This window comes from Mycteria americana, chromosome 7 (assembly GCF_035582795.1).
Source record: "Mycteria americana isolate JAX WOST 10 ecotype Jacksonville Zoo and Gardens chromosome 7, USCA_MyAme_1.0, whole genome shotgun sequence".
In the NCBI taxonomy this organism is placed as follows: domain Eukaryota; kingdom Metazoa; phylum Chordata; class Aves; order Ciconiiformes; family Ciconiidae; genus Mycteria; species Mycteria americana.
In genome coordinates this window covers 19,572,370-19,600,019 of record NC_134371.1, presented here as the reverse complement: position 1 = coordinate 19,600,019, position 27,650 = coordinate 19,572,370, and the positions used below count along the sequence as shown (strand labels likewise).

The following is a 27,650-nucleotide window of genomic DNA, read 5'->3' as shown; positions in this document are numbered from 1 at the left end:
GGTTTCAGCAGGAGCGAGCCGTGGGCAGCGATGGGCAGCAGGAGCGGCACAGGCGCTGGAGCAGAGGGTCCTGGCTCTGCCGGCACCTGCGGTGAGCGCTGCCCGAAGTCCCTTCCCCTCGGGCCCCACCGGTTGCTGCGAGGCTCAGCTGAGGAGCCGCGGAAGTACAACGCCCCCGGCTCCGGGGCGGCACCGCACTAATGCAAGCGGCTTGCCCTCCATGCAGACTGGGAGAAGGCGATGAGCAGCTTCAGGGATAAGTTAAACAGAGTCTCTCCGTGCAGAGACCCGTGCCGCTAACTGCAGCTCTTCACGCTCTGGCTGGAAGCAGGGCCGGCCACCGCCGGCGACCACCTGCTCCCTACGGCCCGCGGGTCGCCGTGACAGCGGCGCCGCTTGCTCAGGGCCCAACGCCGGCTGCAAGCGTCCCTCCCGAGCCCGCAGGGCAGCCCCGGGCCTCACTCCGCGCCAGGCCCGGCCCCGCGGGTGACCTTGCGTCACGGCCCGGAGACACCTCCCAACGCGCCTGCGCGGCGCCCGCCTTCCCTCACTAAAAATGGATGCCCTCCGGCTCCTTCGCACGTGAGGCAGCAGCGAGAGCCGCTTCCGCCCTCGTTTGGTCACATGACGCGCGGTCCCCGGCCCGGCAGCCCTTACGGGAGCCCGATGGGGACAAGCAGGCCGTTCTTTGCGTCTTACCTGAGGACTGTGGTGCGGGCGCGCCACGCCGCTTAACCGCCCCCCGCCCGCGGGAGGCAACGCGAGGGTCCGGAGCGCGGCAGGAGCGGCGCGGCTGGGGCAGGCAGGGGCTCTCCGGCCGCCTTCCCGCTGCTCAGGGTGAGTACGGGCGGTCGGGGCCTGGCGGCAGCGTCTCCAGGTTGTCCCGAGGGGGCTTTGCCCGGCGCGGGGCGTCCCCGGCTGCCGGGCAAGAGCCCGTACACCCCCGCCCTGGTAGCCGTCCGTCCTCTCAGCCTGTGTCGTGTGTCCCGTCCGTCCCCCGTCCCTCCTCCCCCCCCCCCCCCCCCCCCCGCGACCGTGTCTCTTCTCGGCCCTGTTCCCCCCCGCCACGGCCCCCGTGGCGCAGGGCCCCCTCCTGCCCCAGCCCCGCTCTTCGCCCCGTGCCTCCCCGCTTGCCTCAGCTCGCCGCTGCCTTCCGCGCCCCCCTCCCGCCCCAACCTCGGGGGACCCTTTCGGCTCCCCGGGCGCTTCTGCCCGTCGCCCTGTTGGTGGCCGCCCCTTCCCTCCGGTGCCGGGTGTCGCTGCCTGACACCTGCCGCTGCCCGGTCTCGCACGCCCAGTGCTCCCGGCGTTCCCAGCTCTGTGTTCCCAGCGTGTTACTGGAAACGTTTTAGTAACGGGACCAGCGCCACTTGCAGCCGCCTTCCACAGCCGGAGGTTGGCAGCGGCCCTGGACGCGTGTTTTGGAGACTGGACTCCTGAGGGGACTGACGGGACGCTCGGGGTGGTCGCAAGTGCCAAGGGAGCGCTTGAGCAGGCCGAGGGCTCCTGTGCTCTCCTGAGTGCCCGGTTCCCCTTTCACCTTCTTCTGACGTGAGCTGACTGGGTCTGTTGCCGAATGCTCTTAATGCTGTCACAATACGGTGAATATTTGGGTGTTTCAGAGAAATGGTTGTCAGACTGTGACAATTTTTTTCCTCCTAACGTTTCCAGTATTTTTTTCTATTTAAAAAAAAAAAAAAAGTGTTTTGTGTTTAAAACATTCAGCTGGAGTAAAACAAACTTGAAAGAATGCAGCCTTGAGTGTTTTGTGATCCCATAGCCTTGTTTATGTATAATAAATATTATAGAATCATAGAATTGTTTGGGTTGGAAAAGACCTTTAAGATCATCAAGTCCAACAGTTAACCTAGCACTGCCAAGTCCACCACTAAACCATGTCCCTAAGCACCACATCTACACGTCTTTTAAATACCTCCAGGGACGGTGACTCAACCACTTCCCTGGGCAGCCTGTTCCAATGCTTTACAACCCTTTCAGTGAAGTAAAATTTCCTAATATCCAGTCTAAACCTCCCCTGGCGCAGCCTGAGGCCATTTCCTCTCATCCTATCACTTGTTACCTGGGAGAAGAGACCGACCCCCACCTCTCTACAACCTCCTTTCAGGCAGTTGTAGAGAGCAATAAGGTCTCCCCTCAGCCTCCTTTTTTCCAGGCTAAACAATCCCAGTTCCCTCAGCCACTCCTCATCAGACTTCTGCTCCAGACCCTTCACCAGCTTCGTTGCCCTTCTCTGGACACGCTCCAGCACCTCAATGTCTTTCTTGTAGTGAGTGGCCCAAGACCAAACACAGTATTCGAAGTGTGGCTTCACCAGTGCCAAGTACAGGGGACAATCAGTTCCCTAGTCCTGCTGGCCACACTGTTTCTGATACAAGACATATTTTTTTGTTCATGTTGTTCTTGTGCTAAGGAGAAGAGGTAATGTATTTTAAAAGTTCAACACATGTAACTGTACTATGCAGAACAGCTTTTAGCATACACCTAGTTCTCCTTTCCCTCAAATTATTCCATTAGTGCTTTGTTATTTCATAGCCTCTGATCCTGAATGCCTCTGTGATATATGTTCTGACAGTTTTAGGGTCCTATAATACATGTCCTTAACTTTACTTTAAGTCCTTCTCTTCCCCTTTTACTTGCCAAAGGGTATCTAGATACTTGCCAAAGGAGGACTTTGTAGCTTATGTGCACTTGAACAGACTGGCTGTAAAGTAGCCACATCAGGAACAAACAGTAATGTAGCTGGCGAAGTTACACTTCCTTCAGTGTAGGCTGTAAAACGTGCTCTGATCTCAGTGCTGGCACAGCTATACTGTTACCAGTCCTCATCTTCATATATCTCAAATTCGGACTTGCACGCTGTGCATAACATTCCTGGTTGCAGCACAGATATGGCCAATGTCTGAGTATTGCCAGAATGCTGACAAAAAGTCATCCTTCAGATTCATACGCATTGCTTCATCCCCGTCTCTTCTGTTGCTGTTCCTATTTAGGAGAGGGGGAAGAAGGTACCCATATGTCTTTCTGAACACTTATAATTCACCTTGTATAACTTCTGTTGCTCTCTCTTCCCTTATCATCCTCTGGATTTTCTCCTTCCTTTCTCTCTTTCATTAAATGCCACTGATGCTCATTTGTACTTCAGCTGCTCTCTGTCCTTTATTTATCCTGTATTTGTGATTGTATTTTTATTGTCTCATCATTCTCAGACTTCTTTTCTATTATCATGCCTCTTTACAGCTGCTTAGTTCTGTAAATATCAATTTTAAAGTCCTCCTTCTCCCTGATTTATTATTAATGTCTTCTGTAAAATGCTTCATGTAACAAGAACATTGCAGAAAACATAACTGATTTCTCTTCTCTTTAAATAGTTGGGGATTTGTTAACAAGCCCCATTTAAATATTTTAAGTTTTCTGTTGCTGAAATCTCGCCGTTTCTTGTTTTACTGTTCTCTTGTAAAAAGGGGTAAAAATTGAAATCACTTGGACAGAAAATACAATTCTCAATGATGCAAAGTAGATAAGAAGTAGGCAAGAGTAGGAAGACATTGAGGTATTGTATCTATAGGTCCTTGGCAAATACAGCTAAACCCACGCAGTGATATTTGGTTTATAAATAGTGTATAAAGCAACTGTTCTAAGGCTGTCCTTTTTTGTGTGTGTTTTACCTTACCGCTGGAAAGCAGTTGTCATGCAGTCTTATGTACAAAAGCAATGCCAAACTTTAGGGAAGCTGTGTTGTAAACACTGCTGCAGTGTAGTGGTACTTGATTGCGAAAATTAGAGCCGTACAGGTATTTCAAAATGAGAAAGTGAACAAGCAGTGAAACACCTTTTGTCAAGTCTTGTGAGCAATAACTATTCTTTAAGCTGCTGCCAGTAGAGAGTCTGGATACTTCAAGCTCTTAAAATTCGGTCTCTTTATTGACGTTATGATTTTTACTCTTGTCGATCTGGAAATCCTTTACTGGTCATAGACCATGTTTTGAAATGAAAAGCACCTTTTGGAATGTGGAAATGTCAGAAGACTGTGTACTTTTTTCATGTCACTGGCTGATCTAGCCAATGTCTTGCAAGAGGGACAAATCTAGCTTGCAAGACCAAAGCGCAGGGACAAAAAAACTCCAAAGTCAAATCTTGAAGAAGTCAAGAATTTTGAAGTGACAGAGCTGCTTAAGCACCTCTTGAACTCTTATAAAGTTCCTTTCCTTTCCAGTTCCTTTCACTTGATACATACAGACCATAAGAATTAATGTAGATGGATTAAATCTGCATCACTTCAGGTATTTCCTTTACTTTTTTTTTTTTTAGGTTACATAGGACAGTGACCTTCTTGCCTTCTCCCTGACCCCCAGTTCTCCTACTGTGCTGCAGTGAGACTTTGAGATGAATGAGATTCTTTCATTTGATCTGTGGTGATAGGAAGTCCTGAAAATAACAGAGGACCCCAGGATTGATTGCCAAGTGGATCACATCTTGAATATACTAAATGAGTGCATTTAATATAGTGTTACACAATCCAGATCCTTCTGTGTGCTTCTTTCTGTTGTCTGAAGGTTACTATTAGTTTGAGGTTTTATTGATAAATATGGAAAGTATTGTTTTTGGTTTTATTGATAAATATGGAAAGTATTGTTTTTGAGTGATGGTGGGAGGAAAGGCTTGTGGTCTGTCTCACCTGCCACGTAGATGGTCTGCACAGATGTAGCCTTGCTGCCAAAAATAGTAAAAGAATGTAGTTGCAATTATAGTGGCAAACCCCGCCTTTTTGCCAGGATAGATTACTTCATTTAGGGAACTACTTCAAGCAATACCACTTAAAGAGTTCTTGCTAGAGTAAGCTATGCTTCCCATAGGTAAATTTGCCAGGAAAACTATATTTACATATTGTGTGTGTACATATATGCATAGAAATATATATTTGTCTCAATCCTGACCTAAAAATAACCATTATCTCAGTCTGAGCTGTTGACAAGGCCCCCCAGCCATTGCCTGGATGAAAAGTTTCTCACGACCGCGTATTCCTTGCAGCTCGCAGTTTCCTCTGGGAGTCCCTTTCCAGCCCGCTCTACCTGCAGCTCCAGGATGTCTCTCTCTTAACCGAGCCCATAACCATAATCTTGGTCTGAGCCATCCACAAGGTCCACTAGCCGCTGCCCAGGTGAACAACTCTCAGCCATCAGAGTTCCCTTTCCAGCACACATTTTCCATCAGCAGCCCCTTTCCAGCCTACCTCCAAGTGCAGCTCTGGGATTTCTTTTTCTCTCAACCTTAAACCTAACCTCAAAAAACCCAGTTATCTTGGTCTTTGTCTTCAATATGGCTCCCAGCAATTGCCGTATTAGTAAGTTTATCACAGCCCAGTTTCTAGGAAATTCCCCCACTGCTTCATATGAAATTCCCCTCCTTTTCTAGGAAAATGTATATATCAAGTATTGGCAAACCCTTTTAAGTGTAAATAAAGTCTTGTTCTCTCTCTGCCCATCTTGCATCTGTTCTGCAAAAGTAAGATTTTCATTTACAGAAAAATTCAGAAGTGAGAAGTTTACAGAATTGCTTGTGATTGAGAATGGGTTATGAATATGCTAGGTTTTCAAGCTGATTTGACAGGCTGTTGATAAGGAACTTTGTCCTCGTAAGATGGAGTGAGATCTGGGTGTCTGACAGCGAGCAGAAGGCTGTTGCCCAAGCTGAGTGTTTTCTTTTGTTCTTCTACATCAACATGCAGTCTTGTAAGACTTCATCCACTTTCTCAAATACCAGTACACTGGATCTGCGTAAATACAGATCAATATTTCAGATTATTTACCAATCCTGAATAGATTTCCTACCAATCGTGCCAATTCTTTTTGGTTTGTTTGTTTGTTTATTTTTCTTTTTCTGCCAGCCAGTGCAGGAATAGTACATTACATGCAGAATTTCTACTTTTTTTTGTCACAGCTCAATCTGAGGACCCTCAGCGCAGCTTTGAGCATTGCCTAAAGCATCACTTTGTTCTTCTGTCATTGCCCTCAACTCTCAGCTCCTTGTGACTACACTTCCTATGAATTTTATTGTATAATTGGTTTCTTTAAATAAGTCTGTTCAGTTAGGATCATCTACCACTTGCCTAATAATGAGAACAAAGAGTTTCCTTTACGCACTTTCTGCTGGTTTCCTATATTGCTATTAAAGCTTTTGGTTTTCTTTTGCCAGAATGAGTGGGGCTGCATTCCCATCTCCAGCTGCCGAGATGGCAGAAATTAATCGCCTTCAGTATGAAATGGAATACACCGAAGGAATCAGTCAGCGCATGAGGGTCCCAGAAAAACTCAAAGTAGCTCCTCAGAATGCTGACCTTGAGAAGGGCATCCAAGAAGGATTTCCAAATGCCAGTGTAACTATGCAGGTTCCAGAGCGGATTGTAGTGGCAGGTATGTCTGCATCTCAATAAAAGAAAAATAGGCGAAAATTTAAGTTAGTTCCCCAAATTTCTGGATGGACAAAAATATAGATATATTTTTAAAAGAAAAACCTGCAAAATGCTTTCTGGTTTTCAAACAGTTATTGCTCATCAACTTTGACTTAGGAAGTTTCTTAAACTGTGAAAATGTTTCATGAGTAGTTTTAGGATATCTTGTAGTCGAGACAGTTAACGAATGAATTATGAACAGGAAGTTTATTGCTTACTTTTCATCTTACTAAACTATTTCTGGAGAAAAAAATTTAATATTTATTGATTTACACCTTATTTTTCTTAATTAACTATAAGCTAAAGTAACTATAAACTAAAGTAACAACAAATTTTGGGGATGTACAATATATTGGGGATGTACGATATATTAGCCACGCAAAATGTGTTTTATTATAATCAGAATGCTAATTATGTTAACGATCTGTCTATTATTTGGAGGACTCTATCAATACTTCTTTAGTATTTCTGGTCATGGGCTTTACAGTGACAGACCAGGAACTGCTGAAGGCCTCACAATTTGCAAAATGTGTGACATGCATATACTTTATGCTTTGAAAGAGTGACATCTTCACATACCCAGTCACCGTATTTCTAAACAAATACACCTTTAATAGGACTGTCTGCAGATTAAAAGTGCCCTCACTTGCAATAACAGTTGATGTTGCTCAGGATTACTCAGGATCATTGTTCTTGGAGAAACTGCTCAAATAAGTGTCAATAAATGTGGTATTTATGAGAGCTTTAACGATAGTTTTTAACATACAAGCCGTGTTAAAGAAAGGTATACGTAATTATTTGGCATAGTCAGAGGAAGTAACTGATGTGATATCTTTTTGAACTTCAGCATTAGTCCTCAGGCCTCAGAACAGCTTGCTTTCTATTGACAAGTGATGTTCTTGCAGGTAATAGTGAAGACATTCCATTTTCCAGACCACCAGACCTTGACCTTCTTCAGTCTACTCCATTCAAACCACTGGCATTGAAAACTCCTCCCCGTGTTATTTCTCTTAGTGATCGACCACTAGATTTTTTGGACCTAGAAAAACCTCCACAGCAGACACCTCCAAATGAAGAGGCTAGTACTTATTTTGCTTTTTCCTTAGTTGAGAAGCATTCTACTAAAGAAAGTGAAATGACCAATGATGTCTCTACTGTAGTGCAGATCTACTTGGTGGTAACATAAGTTGGGAAAATAGAAAAATATTTTTATTAGCACTGTCGTGGTTCTAATTATGACTTTGAAGTTCCATATTTAACTGGCAGATGGCTAGGGGTTGCCATGCTCAGTAAGCTTACACAGTACTTACAAAAATAAAGTCATAATTAGAACTAGTCAAAATACTTTTAACAAAAAAATCCTTTTGATTGAAGAGAAAGGTGCAAGATTTTTTTTAATTTGCAGGTTATCAGAAAACAAACTAAGATTCTTTTAACATGTATAGTTAACCTTTGGAATTCATGGCCAGATGATACAACACTACATAGAATTAGTGAGTTTTAACAAACCTCTGAAAACCAACTTCAAAGAATGGTATAACATTGGCATCCAGGTGGATGACGTGTAATTGACATCTTAAAAACTGAAAAATATTTATGAAGCTGCATATTCTATAGACTCATACAATACAGTAGAAATATATTTATCTCTGGTGATAGGAAGTAATATTAAACATAATATTGCTTTCTTACATATTCAAAATTCCGTTTGTTCATACTTTTGGCATGAGATCATATGGATAGATAATGACAGGATTGCAGTAAGTTTGGACCTTGGTTTTACAAATACCAGCATCAGATCCTGTCATCAGTTGTTTTCCTCCTAATCACTGTGAAACCCATGAAAACATGCCTTTGTGTCTGAGGGCAGATCTAACTTACAAATCTCCAATGCAAGTTATCAAGTGTCTCCTGGAATTCCATCTTTTATCTCCCTCCTTCTCCCCTTTTACGCAGGTCCGCTCAGTGGGAAGACTGAAGAGAGAACGTTCCATGAGTGAAAACGCTACTCGGCAGAATGGCCAGCTGGCCCGAAATGATTCCATGTGAGTAGAGCAACAGGGTGCAGGGACACAACTACAGCTTTGTTACATATTTCCTTTATTCCTTATCTGCTTGTTATTTGTTTTTTCCAACTAATATTTTCTATGTTGTGGCAAGTACATAATTTTAAATATTATAAGGCCAGCATTTTTCTTAATTTCTCTGCTTTTTGTTGAGTGAAGTGACTCATCTGTGAAGTATTTTCTTGCAGTGGATGGGTGGGAGTGTTTGTGGGCTCACAGTTGGTTTCACCAGTTATCGTGAATTGTTACTTCAGGAGATTTTTCAGTTTCTGAGCTGGTATAATGTTTTTTTTTCCCTGAATTTTCAGGAAATTGAGTTCTTTGTGCATGAAAATGTTCCCGGTTCTCTCACTATTGATATTATGTAATGGCTTTCATTCACAGAAAAAGGAATATGTGTATTTCTCATAAATATTAGAATAAATAATTTTTCTTTGGTGTCAATGTACTTAATGTATTGGAATCTGTGAGTATATATCTTAAACTTTTGAGACCAAAATGGCAAGTAGCATTTAGAATTGGAAACTTCATCTATTGATACCATCTGAGGTAGCAATTCTTATGGTGCCTTCTGAAGACATACAGGTCTGTATATTTTTATTAGATATGATAGTCTTTGATTAATCACGGTTTATTCTGAGTGACAGCATCTTTCCACCTGGCAATAACTGTTTTTGCAATGTAACACTTAAAACTCATATATAAAAGATTCCTAATACAGCTACCATAAAGAATACTTTCCCTTGTTGAAAGGATCTTAGATTTGAGACCTAAAAGATCAGATTCATCTGTCCCAATGTAGACTGTATAACACTATTGCTAAATCACCATAAACTTAATTTTCAGTACCTAGAGGGAAATAAGTGCATGACCTACTTAGGGTCTACCTAGTTTTAGTCTAAAATAGATCAAGTGAATTATGTCCCAGAAATGTCTGTTATCTTCTATTTACAGCAGGGGCACTAGGAGGTACTATGTGTACTACATATCTGTCTACCTGTTTGTTAGTCTGTCTAAAACGGGTGAAATGTTCTCTGATGCGTGTTCCAGACATGTTATAATTCTCCTCCTCTTCCTCCAGATCTTCATGGAAATATTGTTGTATATCTTCCTCTTCTTACTTAATCAGGCTTTTGGTTCATACAAGCTTACAGATTGCACATGTCTAGGTACTCAAGTCTTCTGTGTCATAGATATTCACTGAGCTGGCAAAACCAGATTCACATCCATAAGCTCCTGATCAGCTTGGTCTCCAAGTGTTCTAGCAGCCTACTAAGAGCCCAAGTTCCCTGTGGTATCGATCATCCAGTTATGTCCTGTTGGACTGGTCATACTAGAATTTCACTGCAGGAGCAGCCTTCACTTGCCAATCTGATAGTTTTCACATGATGCATGCTGGAATAGATGATCTTCATGAGATGGAAGCTGCTTGTGAAAAAGTTTACCCCTTTGATGTTACCAGCTCTGCTTTGCCAGTCTTTGGTGTATTGGACTTAAAGGAAAACTAGATTGTATATGAATTCTTGCGATTCCTTGAAATCACTTTATCCTTGCTCCCCAGGTTAGTCTGGTCTTCTGAAAGTCATGGGCTGTGTCTGCCCAGCCAGCCATCTGAGAAACTGGCAAGATCAGCTCTGACTGGATGTATCTAGTTGCTGTCAGATTTCTCACATATGTTTGGACTTCTTGAATCCAAAAATCATAAATCTGTAAAACTCACCTGTGTGCTTTGCTGTCACTCAGTAGCTATATATAGAATTACTGGTTTAAAATGGTCTGAATATTATTTGCTGTCACAGTTTATTAATCTACTAGTAGTCCTTCAGAGGCTTAGCAATAAAATACGAATCTGTAAATTGAAAAAGCATGTGATCAATGAACATATACCTGGTAGCTTGCGTGACTCAGTTTATCATTTACAAAAGCCAGGAAATTATGACACATCTGAAGATTAGTTTTCCTCTCTTGATGCCCATGCTAGTGCCTGCATAATATCTGTCAAATAAATTAAAATTCCAATGCCGAGCAGTTTCCATTATGAGTGTCTTTTAGGAAAATTATATAAACTTTAGATCGATCCAGGATCTCTTTTGTTTGTATGAAAAATAACAGCTAGCTAATATTGAGCCTGCAGTATCTGTGCTCTCTGCTGCCCATGTGGAAGGAGCTGTCTTTCTTCACTGCAGCAGTCCACACTTCCTGACCTGCAGGTAACGTATTTTAGTAGAAGTTCATTTGTCTCTTGTCCTCTCAAGTACTTGTTTTCTTATGACAGAAGTTATGCTGTGCCTAATGTGTAGATCATCTGCTTTGAAATCATTGAGGTTCCTAGAAATTGCTTCTTTTTCTGTCATCATTGCTTCTTCTGACTCAGTGTGATCCAAAAAAAATCACTTTGAACATGCTGTGGCATTCTCAGTGATGCTGAGTCTGGCATTTCTCCCTCATACAGGTTTTGTCAATCTCCAAGTAGAGAATGTGACTATGTACCTGGCTAACTCTCAAGAGAATGTTATGTGAATTCAGATTACAAAAACACTATGTTCAAGGTGGCACTTGTATGGCTCACACAAATGCAGGAAAGCCAAGTCTTTTGTACTTGGTGAAAAGGTATCTCTTGGCTCTTGTTTCCTCACAATTTAGGCCCACAGGACATAAACTGTAAACTGCAAAAAAAATTGCAAGTTTCATGTAAATAAAACCAGAAGTAGCGATTCTACAAACAAAATTGATAAGGTGGCATTCTGTTTTCACTGTGGAGAGAAGCTGCCCATGTGGAACTGTTATTGTATAGGTCAAAATAGGCAATATAAGCAAAGCAACCTGCTTGATTGTAAATTATGCTACCTCAGATGGTACTGGGTATCACCTAGCTCATAGACTACTATTTCTATTAGAAGTTCATGGTAAATGTGATGCATGTCTTCTAAATTTTGCTTTCTTGTTGATAAATTAGACCATTTCAGTAGATAAATTCTACAACAAATGTATTCTTTGCACTACAGAAAATGTAATTGTACACCTGTTACCTCATTTATGTCACGTTGAAATTTCTTTACCATCTAGAAATATTATTTTTTTTCCAGTGGTACAAAAACACAAGAAACCAGCTGCTCCTAAAGTTATTTCCAGTGTTGTTGGCTGAAAGAAATAACCTTTGTTCTAATTACTGTAATGATACATTGCTGCTTCATCAAAACTGGCTTGACTTTTAAGTTCATACCATGTCTAAGTAGTTTACTTCTGCAGTAACAAATACTATGGTATTCTAACTTGACAAAGATCAGCTCTTTATCCCTGTACTTGTGTGAGTCTGTTTCACATCTTCAAATAGGAAGGAGTCCACGTTTTACTTCAAATACTTAATTCCTACCCAAAAAGTACTTTTTTTTTTTTTTTCAAACGCTTGTTTCTCTTACCTCCTTGGTTCAACTTCCTGATAGGCATGATAGTCTACTCGGATGCTGTGATGAGGACCCCATTGAAAAGGCACATGGTGCACTGCCTTTTAAAACCTTTGTTTCCTAAATAGAACTATAATACTCGAGTTTTAATCTGGGACACTGTTGTCCTCCTTGGACAAAATGTTCAGATGTACTGCGGAAAATTCCAGTGCTTGACCTACAAATTGACAAAATTAAACATTCTGGAATAGATTGTCAGATTGAAGCAAAAGAATTGGCTGGGCTCCCTATCACAGTGTTCTCTACGTGGTACAAATAGTTGTTTCTTTTCTGTTGTTTTTCTCTTCTTGTCATCCAGTTGCATGCAGAGACAGTTCCAAGAATTTTTCGGGAGTTGGGCTTCATTAAAGACAGTAATTCTCAAATGTTTTAAAAAAACTGAGACTAACAAGTAGGCACCTGCTTCTACAATAACTATCTATCTGCATAGCAATAATGACAGCTCTCTAAATTACAATCCCTCTATTTATAAGGATGCTTACTTAAAAGATTACAATTATTATTCAAGGTGGCACAGATCAGATACTGTCCCAAGAAATAAAATGCCACGGTTCCAGTCACTTCTTTCGACTAAGGATTGCACGTAAGCCTAAATGTTACCTGGTATATGAAAATCAAGAGTGTGTTTAATTATGTAGTTCTCTGCAATACTAATTTTCTGGCTAAGTATCTGTAGTTTAGAATATAAAATTTGAAACAGCCTTTGCTACACTGGATGTGTGGTTTCTAATTTTGCTTCAGGGTTTCTCAAACTTTGCCAAATCGTTTCCCTGTGTAAAGAACGTAGGGAAAAATACCTGGCGGCAAAAGGAAAGAGACAGCTTCAACTAAGAACTGATTGGTAAAGAAAAATTAAATTTCAAAATAGCTTTAGTTTGTTTGATTCTTTGTTCTTTGGCTGTTTTTGAATAGCTGGAGAAACAAAGCTTTTTGTTGGCCATTGCCAGCCAATGTTGAATGCAAGGACTCCACTTCTGCATTGGAAGTCAACAAACCACCACAAGTGCATGGAAAAGGGGACAGCATTTAATTTTTTTTCTGCTCCAGCCTTTCCCTTAGAAAAGCACATCTCTCTAGAGAGTTCAGTTTCATAGTTTGAGAAATTCTGTTCTTCATGCAAGTTGTTGGGGAAAAGATAATGGTGTCCACGTCTTTAATGAGAATACAGTCTGTCTATGTGGTTGAATTTAAAGTAACCTTGATTAGTTAAATCTGTTTACCTCTCATTTAATACTTCCAGAACAGAGAAATATCTGAAATAAACCCTGTGTACATCACAAATGTTTTGAGAAGGTTTAGGGGAGATTACTGCTAAGCTAAAAACTCTGCATATAGTAGAATGTTACTGTGCTCTTCAGTAGTAATTTCTGTAATTCCATGTTGTTTGTTTTGGTTCCAAACTCTGGAATTGACTGCTGTTTGTAACCAGGGAGTGCTAAAATAAGTGGCTGGAGCTGTATATAAGAATTCTTTTCAGAAATTTGAAACAAAATTACACCTAGGACTAAGACCATTTAACTACAAATGCAGGAGAGAAGGGGGATAGCCACAATGTCTAATGATAAGTAGTCATAACTAAATGTTAGAGAATTTTCCTTATGTTAGAGGTTTTTTTCTTATGTCATCTTGGCTGATTTGTATATCAGATATTTGCTTCATAGTATTTCTTCACCATGGTCTCTGACATAGTCCAAAGGACTACCACATGTTTACAGGACAATAATTTTGAATCCTGAAAAAGGAGGATAGAAGAAAAATTTGGCTTCTTATTTGTTTTTTCTCCCCGCCCCCATAGTCCTTAATCCTGACATTTGCACCCTTCATAGAATTATTCTCACTTTCAGACAGAAAGGAAGAGAGAGGTCTCTCAAACTATGCACTTTAGAAGGATATTAAAATTAGCAATAGCCTTTATGGAGAAAATTTGAGTAATTTCATGTAGCTGTACAGTTTAGCTCATATCCAGGAGCAAATAGATTTAAATAATCTCTTAAATAATTAAATAATTTAAGAACTAAATATTCTCTTAAGTAAGAATTAAATAATATCTTTAAATGAATGAAGTAATCTCTTGAAACCGCCTTTTCTTACAAGCCACCTATAAAACAATGAGCATAAAGTAGTCCAGGGACTAGACCATGGGGTTAGGAATTACCTAGTTCTGAAGTCCACCTGGATTTTTCCTTATTGTATACACTTTCCTTTTAATCAGCACATGTAACTTTCTTCTAGAGAATTTTGTGCAGCTTTAGTTAAATAGTTTTTTGGATTTTTTTTCAGTATCTACAAAAGACTTTGTATGCCAATAACATTACTGTAGTATTTACAGTAATACCATTCTGGACAACAGGAATTCCACAATATCTTCTAGTTTGCAATATGTCTAAATACTGTTTGTTACATTTTTTTAAGCTGTCTTTCAGCCTATTCTGTAAATCTCTGAAGTGATGAACAGGAAAAATTACTTTTAATATAAAACATACTATGAGTTCAAGCCTTCACCTCTTTCCTCATTTCCCTCAAGCCAGCAAATCCACAAACAAGTAGAAATTCTCATAAATTCACTTTAGTGGCAATATTTCCATACTTGCCCCTGCTTCTTGATATTTTTCTAGTGAATATTGGCATTTCCAGTGCAATTCAAGAGTAAAATGTGTGGATGTGACCACTACCATTGATTGCAAGTAGAAGTCATCATAAATTTACAAGAAAGATGGATCCTACAAGTCTTGGAGAACGATAAAAGCTGTAAAGAAGTGAAGTAGATGTTTATTGATGTCTCCTTCTCCTTTTTACTTTCTCTTGTCCATATGTGCTCTACAGCAGCATGAAAAGATATTTGCAGTTTAGGTAATAAATAATGACCAGTATCAGTCAAGCACCAGCCACTGCTGTCTTTGCATGCCTTTTGAAACACAGGATGGTTGAACTTTTCTGTGGGTGAAGTGACATCCATGTAACATGCTTTGAATCTGTCTTTTCAATTGAATTTTCTTTCTTACTCAGTTTTGTGATCTTGGTGCCAGCCAGTTGCAGAGCAACTCTATTCAAAATAAGAGTATCCATAGAATTATGACCCATCTAGACATTATCCAAATATGAAACCAGCTTCCAAGCACTCAGCCACTAATGCTTTGCTTAATTTCTTAAAAATGCCAAAAGCAGGAAGATTGGAATGCTAACTCCAGAAACTGTTGGAGCAAAGCAGAAATGGCAAGATCAAAGGAAATATGTTGAATTATGGATGCTAATCTTGGAATAAAAACTATCCCAGGATGTAAAGGGTACAGTGACTCATCCTTTGTTTTGCATTTGTGTTAATATTTACAATTAAGTTAACATGAATTACTTCCTATTAAAAAAGCATCTCACCTTTAATTAAAGTTACTGATTTAAAAAAAAAAAAAAAATATCTTGATGTGTGAAGGACAATGTGGATAAAGTCAGGTTGAATGTAAAGAAACACAAGCAAATCAAAGGCAGTTTATCAAAGCTAATTTCTGTCTGATAGAGATGAGGTTTGTATAATTGAAATGGTCGTGTTTGAATTTCAATCCTGTGTATTTTAAATATTATTTTTGCATCATAGTCAAAAACTCAGATCATGTAATTTCTTGTCACTAGGATATGAATTCTGTGCTTTTTTTGGAATTTCTTGAAGTTGCCTTTAAACTTTGTTCACATGCAAATCAAAATACTATCTCAATCTTTAGTCATATCTTGAAGAATAATTTTTGTTGAAGAGGCTCTGTGTGAGATTCTCCTTATTGAAAAAGGCTTGTGTTTTGAAAGAGATTATGGGTAGGATTTTTTTGAAATGCCAATACTTGTAAAAACTTTTCTCATTGATGTCAGTGAGGACTTGAATACTGACTTCAACAGGCACAGATTTAGCTGACAAGGACTTTCTAAAACTAACTTGTCTAACAGATCAAAACTGTGTCCTTGAATTATTACTTGCGTTTGTTTCTGAAGAACATATATAAATGTAGCTCATGATCCCTACGCGACTAGAATTTGGGAGTGTTACCTTATAGTGGTGGGAGAAGGGTAAACCAAAAGCAAGCAATAAGCATTTTGGAATGGGGTCTATCTGAAAAGCTTTTTTTAATTTAAAATCTGACTATAGTATTTCTCTCTTCATTTATTATGCTTGTACGAACAGTGTGACACCATCACTGCAACAGGCTCGTGTCTGTCCTCCCAATATGTTACCTGAAGATGGAACTAATCTTTACTCTGCTCGTGGCATTTTGTCGTTTATCCAGTCTTCCACTCGTAGGGCTTACCAGCAGGTCTTGGATGTGCTGGATGAAAACCGCAGGTGATTGGTTGTCACTGATTCTGCCAGCTTTTGCTGCTTTTTTTTTTCCTCCTTTTTAGTGGAATTTGGTTTCTGTTTACAAAATAATGAGATGAAATTATCTGCTTTTGCTTTCCTTTGCTTTCACTATTCATAAGCAATGTAATTGTCCAAAATTCACATTTCAAAATGCTTCTGTTTCAGTCAAATACAGCATTGTTTTGATTTCCTTCCAAATAAAAATCAAACTAGGAAGTGTTAGTCTGTGACTTCAAGGGATTTTGCTGTTCCCAGATTGTCAGTGTTTTCTGCAATTAATACTTGACCTTGAGCCTGCAAATTTATTAGCCTTGTCTTCTGCTTTTCTGTTGGTGAGCAATGGTGCAAATCAATAAGATTGGGTTGATGTTGTCATAAAGCATTAAAACAAATGTGCAGAAACAGGGTAGAATATTATGCAAGGCATTGCAGACACTGCTTTTGATAACATGGCAAGACTTTAGTCTGTTACAGTTTATATCAGGAATAATTATCTCTGGTTGATACATGACTGATGGTGCCCACTTTGCTGGATGCTGAGAGTAAGAAAGGCAATGTATACTGAGAAGCTGGTTGCTCCTCTGATTAATGCTGTCTCTGTTTTTATGGATAAGGTGATACTTCGAGAGCTAATGAGCCAACACAAGCCTCATGGCAATCAGTCACCATCCCTGGAGGTATTTGAAAGATGTGTAGACGTGGTGCTTAGGGACATGGCTTAGCGGTGGACTTGGCAGTGTTAGGTTAGCTATTGGACTTGATGATCTTAACGGTCTTTTCCAACCTAAATGATTCTGTGATTTCCAGTTTCTTCAGTGGAGTTTTGCCCACTTGATGTATCCTTGGACTGTTTTGATTTGGCACTTCTAAGCATTACGAGAATGGCATGTTTAACACTACAGAAACATTTATAAAGACTAATAATGGCAAGGTTAATTTACCAAAAGCAATTTTCATTTCAGGAGTATGCTAGCACAGAGGTTCAGGTAAAAATTGCACACAGTTAGTCTCTACAGTGTAGGGCTAGCCAAGACCTCTAGGGCTTGCCAAGAGGTCAAATTAGAGGAGATAATTGGCAAGAACGTTGGGGGGAACTGCTCATTCCTCCTGCAGCCCTTCAGTGTGACCTGTGCTAGGAAGTGCTTTGAAATTTGCCATCTGCCTCTGATTGCTAATATCCCAGCAGCACTCTTAATATTTTGTAGTGTGAAGTTAAATGATTTGCTTTCTAGTTGTTTTGGTAATAAAATGTGACTATCAAGCCAATCTTATTGTGAATGTCTGTGTGTTTGCAGTCACTTTTCAAACTGGCACCTCCTGTAGCTCACTATGTTTGCTGACCTGACAGTATGTATATTAACATTCCTGAATCGTATAGAACTCCAGTCTTGCTGGCCTTTATGTTCTTAACCTGGGACTTAAAAAAGCAAACAAAAAACCAAAAAGAAATTAGCTGCATAGTTCCCCTTGAAATTCTGAGAGTTGGATGCTTAACCCCGAACTCTGAAATTTCAGGCTGTAGCTGTTAAAATTTTGATGCCTGTCAACAGTTGGACAGCAATACCTTTTTTCCTTGTCAATATTAAAAATCACATGGAATTACAAGTTTGTTTTGTTTTACAAAATCAAAGCTCCCAGATCAGGAGGAATTCTGCTGTCTGTGAATAATAGCGTTTACAGATACTGTGCTAAGAGTTCTTGTTAAAATATAGACTGACATTCTAGCCCTGTCCCCAGTTTGCAGTGAAGCTAACAGGTTTTATTCCTGGCTTCCACTAGGCATCTTCTTGCCCATGTTTTCTTGGATTCTGGAAAACATACATATATGCATGCATACACTTTCAACTTACTTCAATTATCAGAAAATTTCTAGGGTTCTGAATACTTCAAAAGCTGCATTACTCTTCCTGGTTTGGGTTAATTTTTGAGGTGTTCTTACTAACCTTCCTAGAAGAAATGGGAAACCTATTTGTAATCACCGATGAACAAATAGGTACCAAAAAAATGAACTTTTCAATAAGATGAAAGTGTATTCTTTGTGGTTGGGTGTTTAGATACCCACCATTACTCTACAGCTGGCGTAGGAATGTGAAATTTGGATGATCCACTTGCATGGTTGCAAAATATTGTTCATTTTAAATTGCTCCAAACCTGCACTCTGTTCTTTTGCTCTGTGTAATGTGCTTTGTATCTCAAAACCTTATCTATTTTAACATTATATACTTAATACTAGAAGAGATCTTTTAAAATGAACAAGATCTGACTATGTGTTACTCACTGGAAATATTTTTTACTTGTTTCATGGCTTGCCTTTCTTTTTTTTTTCCCAAAATATTTTCCAGTCTACTAAAACTGCTAACGGTAGGTGCTGATTGTACTGCTGCAGATAACAAATTCTGCCTAGTTTAGCCGGCACTGCTCGCATTATGGGTTATTTAAATGGGCAACAATTTAATGATCACTGTTTACACTGTCTGTTTACTCTTGCATTTCCTTCAGCTTGGACAAGGACAATAGGTCAGTTTGGTTTTCCAGTTCTAACTATTTTTCTGTTTCAATTTCTGTCGAATGACTGTAGGGCTTATACCTAGCGTCTTTTAAAGACTGACCTTTTATGCTCTAGGCAACAAAAAACAAAAAAAAGCCCTACATTTAAGGAGATTTTAGTGATGTCTTAAATGCAGGAAAAAAGGCAATTTCATATCTGAATAGAGTTGTGTTGAAATCTGTACTTTATCTGAACCCTTCATCTCTTGGGTCAATACCTTTTTTATTTAGGAGAAAAAAAGTATGGAAATTTATTACTATTTCCCTTCTTCAGGATAGCCCTTTACTAAAAAGCCACTATCCTTCTTAAATGCCAAACTTCACCCACATAATCATATCTTGAGGTGTTATGAGATCACTTTTTATATTGAGCAAGTTAATGATATTTTTCACGGTAGAAATAAAATGGGATGTGAGTTAAGACCATGAAAGAGGGCTACACATGACTTTGGATTGGGGTAATATAGTTCAGAAGAAAATGAAATGCGTCTGCAAATGTGAAGGAGCCTGGGAAAAACAGGAGCTTATTGCTTTATTGAAGTAACCACTTACAGCACCGAGACAAGCGAGGAGAGCAGTTTCATCCAGTCACTGATTCTTCAATGCACCAATCCTTTCTGTACTTTAGAAGCTGAGCTTCTTACCCATTTTATGTCTAGAACACGTCCATAAAGTCCTAGTGCTCATTCTTACGGCATTTCTGAGATTTCCAGAGGTGTTTTAAAGTACAGTGAGAAGTGAACATAGCTGCTACCTCTGCTGAACAAAGAGAATGTGTTGGCCTCAGTCCCCTGTGTTCATGCACAGAAACGATGGAAGTTGGACCCAGGTACCTAGATTGTCCACACCTTCTTGTTTTCCTCCCAGACCATGTGTTTATGATTGCATCATTACTGTGGTATTTCCACTGCATTCTCTGCTCTAAGCAGAGGAAGACAGACCAGATTCATTTGGTCATTGCCTTATTGCCTGTCTTCCCACTGTTATTAAATTGTATTACTCTGCATTCCCTTCATGTTTCAGGCTGCCGCTGTGTTTGCAGTGAAATAGTTAAGTGTTGAGTATACATGGCCTCAGAGTTATGGCTTCTTCTGATCATGTATTAATGTTTAGGATGGAATTGACAGAAGTAGCCAGAAAATTCAAAGTTTTAATGTACTCTTACTCAGCTTTTTAAAGAAGGCCATGTATTTAATAGCTTGACTATATTATACTTGTGCATTCTATATTTACCAAAAAACTTGCTGCTGATTTTGGGGTAAGGTGATCTCAGTTATGAGGCAACTGTGATCTATATAATGAATTTTGTTGTTGATATATAAAACCAAGCAAGTAAAAAGTGTGGGAGAGGCAGGGGAATAGTCTGGTGATCCTTTTGGGCACCTGTAAAGAAATAAAATGTGAACTGCAAAGAAAAGGAAGAAATCATGTGCAGCTTCTTAACAGCCTGGCTGTGTTGGGAAGTGGGATTAAAGATTTGTCTTTAGTTTAGATTGAGTTCCTAATTTGCACAGATCCCAGAGTGCTCTAGTTTTGTTCCTTGCTGTAGCCCTCAGCTACCTGCAAGCCTGTGGCTTTTCTTGGGAAGGGTAGTGTGAATTAGTTAGTATTGATTAGTTCTACAACAGCTGTAAAACTTTGTTTGCCACAAAATACCACAGAGGCCAAGAGTTCAGAGAGCATTTGAGACTTATCGTTCTCCTTACACAAAATCCAAACGTTGTCCTGTGTCAGATGGTGTGGGAAATGCCTGCTGGGTACTGACAAGTTGGCATTCACATATCTGCCAATTAATTACAGGTGACTTATGTTTGCCAAGAAATTCTGTGACCTGTTTTATAGCTGCTGTTTGCTGAACTTCTTATACTTTCTTAAAGTATTTAGTTGTAGCATCTGTCAGACTAGACTTTAGACTAGCTGAATTATTTCTCTGATTAAAAAATAGGAATACCTTTTTTGATAACTTTCTGCAAGACCTCATGCATTTAGGTAAGAATATTCTTTTATTGTATGTATTGGGAATGGGGGTTTCTGTTTTGTAAAACACATCATACTGGCTTATCTCACGTGCTAGATGGAAAAACTGTGGTATGCACTTACGGTGCTGATTAGAGTAGGACCTAGTCCCAGTAAGTATTGTATCAGGTAGCGGAGTTTGCTAAGGCTCCAGGCTCCTAAGGATCCTGATCCTTTAAAATTAAACTAGTGGGTGTGGTATTTTTGCATGGTTCTTGCTTGTTTTCAGGCCAGGCCACAGTGTCCTCCTGGCCACCTCAGCACCAAGCCTCTGCCTCCTATATGTGCTTGCTGTAAAGATATTCATACCTAGGTTCTCTTTGTCTTTAATTTTATAGCCTGGAGTATACATGGGTTAAATGCATGGTACAAGTACCTCCTGTTGGCCTTGGGAAAATGGAAGAAACTGAAAAAAGGTCTCAGGCTCTTGAACAGTTTGTTACACATCATAGATGTGGAACACTAATGCTTCATTAGCAGAGGGACTAAAAAGACATAGTACCAGCTTTGTCAGAAGGTACTGCTGGTATTCACGTATCCTGTAAACAGGGACACAGTAACTTCTTATTGCAAAGTTAATGTATATTATATAGTTGCAGCAATTCAAAAAGTTCTACCTTTTCTTCCTCTCTGCCTAGAAAGAAAGGAAAAGAAATTGAAAGAGCAACACTTACAAGGATGTTCATACCATCTACTCAAAGCTTTTAGTCACTTCTTCCTGGAGAGAGCTACCTCTCTTCAGACTATATATGGCCCTTAGGCTACTAGCCCAGGTTTTCTGAATTACATCTAGCATAGATGAATAACGAAAAGACAAATCTCCCCTTTCCCTAGAGGAAGGAGAGGATGATTAAAAAGACTTTTATAAGCATGTGTAGATACATTTTTTTCAATTGTTGTTGGGTGGGGTTTTGGTTTGGGGGGGGAATTTTATTTTAAACCTGAGGTTTCCCATGGTTATTTTATAAGGCTGATAACCTCCACCCAAATCTCTATTTCAACAGTTTGTCTTCCATAAATGAACCTATATCATCAAAACTTTGCCTACATGTCTTAGCTGCATAAACATTCAGTGTTGATTAAATTTGAATAAGAGAAATATGAAAGTGCAATTTACAACAAAATAAATAGATACTATATTGTATTGAAACATTATACAATATAAGTGGAAGTATTTTGATGTTCCTTTGTTCTGTGTGTTTTACCTCTTATCTCTGTTTGTCGTTTCCTGTTTCTGTCTTGTCCTTTCTATCTACAAAAACCTGCTGTAGGCCAGTGTTACGTGGTGGGTCAGCTGCTACCACTTCCTCTAACCCTCATCATGACAACACCAGGTAAAGAGTATTTGTTTGTTAGTCATGATCCACTAATTTAGATTCTAAAATTCAGACTTCTGTTTCCCTGTTTCTAGTGTCCTTATTTTAAAACAATGCTCATTCCTATCCTCCCTCTCAACTCTTGAGATATTTCAGGCCTTTATTCCTTATGCATCCAAGTCACCTACAAAGACCTTACTTGTCTAATAGATACAATGTGCTGCAGAATTCTAACTCAAAGTAATGTGCGAGGAGAGGCTCTTAAATTACATTAGCAGTATACTTAAGTATTTTCTATTTAGTGGTGAGTTTCATATTTTTATCGCTAGAAAATTTGGCCTGGCATCACCTTATTTTTTCCAGGTCTTCTCAGTAACGTGCCTGTGATTGTTAGTTGTAGCTGGATGCCTTGTCACTGCCATTATCTTGGCAGATTGACATCATTTCAGTGGAACTGGATATAAGATTGACACATATTCTCATGGTCAGGATGAAGGAAAGAAAATAGTCCTTCCATATCTGTTGTTCTTATTTACTACTACACTTCTGTGTTTTCATCGAAGTGGAGATTACATTTGTGCTTAAGCAGATACTGGATTCAAGCAGGTGATTCTCCTCTAACTCAGGAATTCAGTTTTTGTAATGGTCCAAGAGATTATCCCAAGGGATTTCTTGCTGGTAACCCTCTTGATTTAATACCTGGAATGGTTCAGAAGTTGGTAGAGCAGCAGTGACATACTGTGACTTTATATTAAATTTATGTGATCTGGGAAGGATGTGTGCACATCTCACTGAAATGATGAGCCTCTCTGCTTTTCCCAAGAGATGGTGAGAGACAGCTATGCTGTGGATCTGGTGGGATTTTCTAATTTTTTTACCATCTACTACAAATCAAAAAAATGGCTACAGAAAGACCCTCCACAGAAATCTCTTTGGTTTTCAGAGGACCTGTAGTAGTAAGGAAAACTTGATTTATTTTTTTGTGTGTGCAAAGCTTCAGACTTTTTTTTAACAGTAGAAATGTTCAAATTGTTTTATAATTAACTTGGGTTTATTTTAAAATACCTTTGCTGAGTTAGCAATGTGAGCTTCACAGCACTGAGAAAATTAAAAAAAAAACCACCAACAGTTTCAGTCTTTTCAATGTTGTCCAAACTGAAAGAACTACAAGTAGTAAATAGCATAAATTATAGTTAAGTGAATGTTTGAAGTCTCCTTAGAATAAAATATTTATAATAGCTTTAATGAGAAAATATTTTTCTAACAAAAGGAGTTGCCAAAACTTTTTTTTTTTGTCCCATACTGTGTTTTTGAAACAGCTATGACTGTTGACAGACAATTGCTTATTTGACTGTTCCCTTACTAAAAGCTGTTTTTATCCTGATCTCACCAGGAGAAGGTTTCCCTCTCCCTGTATACCCTTCAACCCCAAAAAACACAGATCAAAATGTAATTAACTTCCTATCTTTTATACAGTGTTGCTCAAGGATCTCATTGTTATCTAAGTCCAGACTAATGCAACTCTCATCTAGAAACAGCAATTCTTTTTTAGAAACAATATATTAATGAACAATGATACAGGGAAACTTTTGACAAGTTGTCTGTTGGGGGGGCGGGTTGCCTGAGCTGAGGGCATTCTATAGACGTTTGCTGAAAGTGATGAAAGAACATGCAGTGCAAAAGTAGGATCTGCACTTAAGTGCATTCTGCAAGCTTCAGGAGTTCTACTCGTATTCATGTTAGTCAAAGTTGACCATTAACTGTCATTAAATGCTAAACATTCTTTTAGGTGTATTCTGTTGCAAATTTGGTAGCCTTGACATTGTTTTGTTCCATTTCCTAAGCTGTTTGCAGCAGTTGTTCATATGTCCTAATGAGAAAGCAAGTCAAGGGGAACTAATATTGGAAACTGAGGTTTTAAGATAGGAAGTGAGAAACTCAGTGGTAGGTGCAGCATCAGGAACTACTTTTACCTGTTAGTTGTTGGAAAAGAATCTGGTTAAGAGGTAGCATTTGGATGATCAAAACACATACTTATGTAGACTTTTTGCCACTTCCCAGCTGATAATAAATGTGCCATATTTCATTCACTTGCCCTGGAGTTAGAATAATGCTTTCTCTGAATCGCCACATTAAGAAAACTGAGAGGTGCTCTGGGAACAAACTTTCTAATGCATGCAAAGTTCAGCAAGCAGTGACTCCACACTAGACTCTTTATTTGCAAGGTTCTTTGCCTAAAATACTGAGATTAATGTGACTGAGATCATTAATCTCAGTAAGTGTCCGCTTGGGATATTTAAGTAGGTACTGAGCATAAGACACCCAATTATTTCCAAGTCTTCATTTGGTTATTTCTGATCTGTTGCCAGGTCTCTTGCAACTTTGGCATTTTAGCTCAGGCAATTTTCAGGTTTTGTTAATCAGTTAAATAACTGGAAACAGTCTTTTGAGAGTCCAAGTGACAGCAAGAAGTCTGTCTGCGTGGAGAGTCTTCAAAAATATTTAAGTGTGGAGAGCAATAATCCCAGATTCAGTCAAGCACCTACCCGCTTCATATGTGTTTGTGCTTTATTCAGTTAGGATCCTATTGATATAGACAACTCTGTAAAAGCTGGAAAAAAAGTTTTCTAATTCTTCTCTCCATCACCATCAAAAAATACATCTACTGTATGTTGATAAAATATGGTACTTGCTAATCTTTGCATGGATGAGACAGCTAAGCTATCTCCCTTATTTGATAGATATGGTCTTTCCAACTTGGATACTACGCTTGAGGGAACACCAGATGACATGACAGTTGTAGATGCTGCTTCCTTAAGAAGACAGGTATGTAAAGCACAGTAGTTGATAATATTAAGAAAAAGCTGTTGTGGTAAAATGGGGGAACAGGTTTTCTGTGCGGCTGCAAAGGCATCCATAACAGATATGATGAGAGATCCTCTCTGTACCCCTGCTGGACTGCCCTCACGTATGCTGTATTGTTCTGGGAATCTGGAGAGTCAGACTCCATTTCTGTTCCTACTTAGTAGGGACAGCAAGATCTGATCACTAGCGATTGAAGATAGAAAGTCAAATTATCAAGTGTTTAAAATCCATCTGTCTGAGATGCTAATTTTACATGGCTATTCGAAGCTTCTAGAAAGACTGGCAACTTTTAATGAAGTATTAAAAGCCTTTATTTATTTTTAGATAATCAAACTTAATCGCCGTCTACAACTTCTGGAAGAAGAAAACAAAGAGCGTGCTAAAAGGGAAATGATCATGTATTCAATTACTGTAGCTTTCTGGCTACTCAATAGTTGGCTTTGGTTTCGGCGCTAGACACAGCTATTGGAAAGATTTAATAGTTGAAAATACAATTTGCAAAATTCTTTGTTTCTGTTTCTGAACTGTATGCTGTTTTATAATTTATACACTGGAAACTTCCACCACAGATAAAGGCTATAGAATTGCAGTGTTAAAGGGACACCTTGTTGTTCAGTTATAATGTATTTAATAGATTTGCATTGCAAATACTTGCAGTATCCTCCTTTGCATGCTTCAATGTAAATATGGATCAGCCGATATGAAGTTTGCTTCATGCAATGTAAGGACAGTGATCTACAGGAATAACCACTGGATATTTTGTTGTGGTGGGAAGAGAACAAATGGAATGGGTTTGGACAAAATATAAAAACAAAGGAGTAAAAAGTAGTTTTTATTGTTCTGTTGTTAGATGCAATTAAACATGATTGCAGTAGTTTTCCTTTAGTCTGAGTAATTTGAGGTGTGCCATATTCAAGGAGTGTGTCCTGTTTCATGAGTATGTTCCTTGTTTAAGCACATGTTCAGGTCAAATAATAAAAGGTATTCTTTGCTAACATCCAGATTGTCCAGAGGTGTGTAATATGTAATTTTCTTTAGCTTTAATTTTGCAGATGTTTTTCTATAAAATACATTTTTAAGCAAGTCAGTCTATGAGTGATCAAAAGATTATGGAGTACGAGATACTGATGTATATTTAATAAAACTCTCTCTCAAAAAAAATTCCCAAACCATTGTTTAATATTATTTTAAGAAAATGTATTTGAGGGTTCATCTAAACTATCAGTCTTTGAAGTAAGTAGTAGTGATGGACTGAACAACTCAAAAGTAGCAGGTGGGCATCCAATAGCCTGCTACAGGCTACCATCCCCCGCATGTTGTGGGATTGTTCTTGGTGCGTGTGGTGAGTACGCAGGTATGGGAAGCTAGCCTGCTGTCCCCACGTACCGTGGTCAGTTTAAACATCCCCTGTTCAGTCCCACAATCTACTACATTTTTTGTGGCTACTATCTGAGGGAGTGCTGAGCCTCACACAGTGCTGCTGCGGAGACCTCAGCCTCCCTGCGAATTAGTGGCTTCCTGCCCCTCTATGGCTGCAGCTGCCACTTCCACTCATGTGCAGTGCTGTAGCAGCCACAACCCCTTCCCTGGGGGGCATATGAAACAACTAATAGTGTCAGTGTGTGAGAGAATGTGCAATGATATCAAAACAATGCTTCAAAGGGGACCTTTCCTAGAACAGCTAGACCTAGACCACCGTGCAGGACCATTTCTGGGCTCTAGAAGTACAGAGACTGGCGAAGAGATGATGGTACCCAACGGCTGCAGAAGAGAAGGACGTGGGGCCTTTTTCAGCAATGTCCTCGGCTCACCCTGCAGCAGCAGAGGCCGCAGAACAGTACCAGGGCTACCTTTGTGCAGAGAGACCCTCACCAGCTGGGGGGTGACTGGCACTCCTGGGCAGCCGGTGGCTGCACGCCCGGGTTTGGCGGCGGTGGAGCAGCGCCCTGGTAAGGACAGGTTGTTCAGGGAGCAGCAGCACGAGAAGCCCCGAGGATTTTGATATGTATGCTGTTGAGTGCCTGGTTAAGGAATGCTGCTCTCGTACATTTCATGTGCTATCAAGTTAAATAGGGTGTTGTACCCGGTGTTATGTGGCTTTTGCACTATTGTATAGGCTGCTGTGCCTGCTTCCTTGCGCTTTTCTGGATTTGGCTGTTGCGTGTATTGTTTCTGAGCTTTGTTCACCGTTTGTTATGTGACTCCATTGGCTATTCAGGGCATTTGCTGTGCACTGTTTCTTACCGTGAATGTTGAAAGTGCGTGCCTTTGTCTCTTAGTGAAAGACAATACAAAGGGAAGGGCCTGCTTTGCACATTTTCTGTATTTTCACTAATTTTATACCGTGACCTTTAAGCTAAAGGTGTACTGTATGAGCTCTGATGATGCGAACAAGGGTTAGAGCGACTAGTTTACAGAGTTGTATGGGTAACAGGAAAAAATAAAGCTTCTTTTAAGGGAACAGACGTGGTCTTGCAAGTGGAAATGAAACCCAAATAACAGATAAAGAGCACATTTTAAAAACATCTCAAACCGTGCACTGTGGGGGCTGAGCGGTTAGTGGAA

At 39.7% G+C, this 27,650-nt stretch overlaps 1 protein-coding gene across 9 annotated transcripts; it reads left to right on the top strand.

Moving 5' to 3' along the window:
• Positions 1-596: 596 nt before the first annotated feature.
• On the top strand, positions 597-27,566 carry MFF (mitochondrial fission factor). Of its 9 annotated transcripts, XM_075507304.1 has the most exons (10): positions 600-837; positions 6,214-6,431; positions 7,375-7,547; positions 8,426-8,514; positions 12,508-12,582; positions 16,165-16,323; positions 20,834-20,877; positions 22,176-22,238; positions 24,962-25,046; positions 25,410-25,549. In XM_075507304.1, the coding sequence occupies exons 2-9, from the start codon at positions 6,215-6,217 to the stop codon at positions 25,012-25,014; spliced, it is 873 nt and encodes a 290-aa protein (XP_075363419.1). In that variant the 5' UTR covers positions 600-837; position 6,214; the 3' UTR covers positions 25,015-25,046; positions 25,410-25,549. The 9 variants fall into 9 exon arrangements, with proteins under 9 accessions (XP_075363418.1, XP_075363419.1, XP_075363414.1 ...); XM_075507303.1 differs by lacking the exon at positions 20,834-20,877 and having other exon boundaries at positions 597-837; positions 25,393-25,524; XM_075507299.1 differs by lacking the exon at positions 20,834-20,877 and having other exon boundaries at positions 605-837; positions 25,410-27,566.
• The last annotated feature ends 84 nt before the right edge of the window (positions 27,567-27,650 follow it).

Excerpts from the sequence above, each read along its gene's own strand:
- MFF (XM_075507299.1), top strand. The coding sequence starts at position 6,215 with ATGAGTGGGGCTGCATTCCCATCTCCAGCTGCCGAGATGGCAGAAATT. Across the intron at positions 8,515-12,507 it reads CTGGCCCGAAATGATTCCAT|GTGGCACAGATCAGATACTG; the intron begins GTGAGTAGAGCA and ends TTATTATTCAAG. Across the intron at positions 25,047-25,409 it reads CTGCTTCCTTAAGAAGACAG|ATAATCAAACTTAATCGCCG; the intron begins GTATGTAAAGCA and ends ATTTATTTTTAG.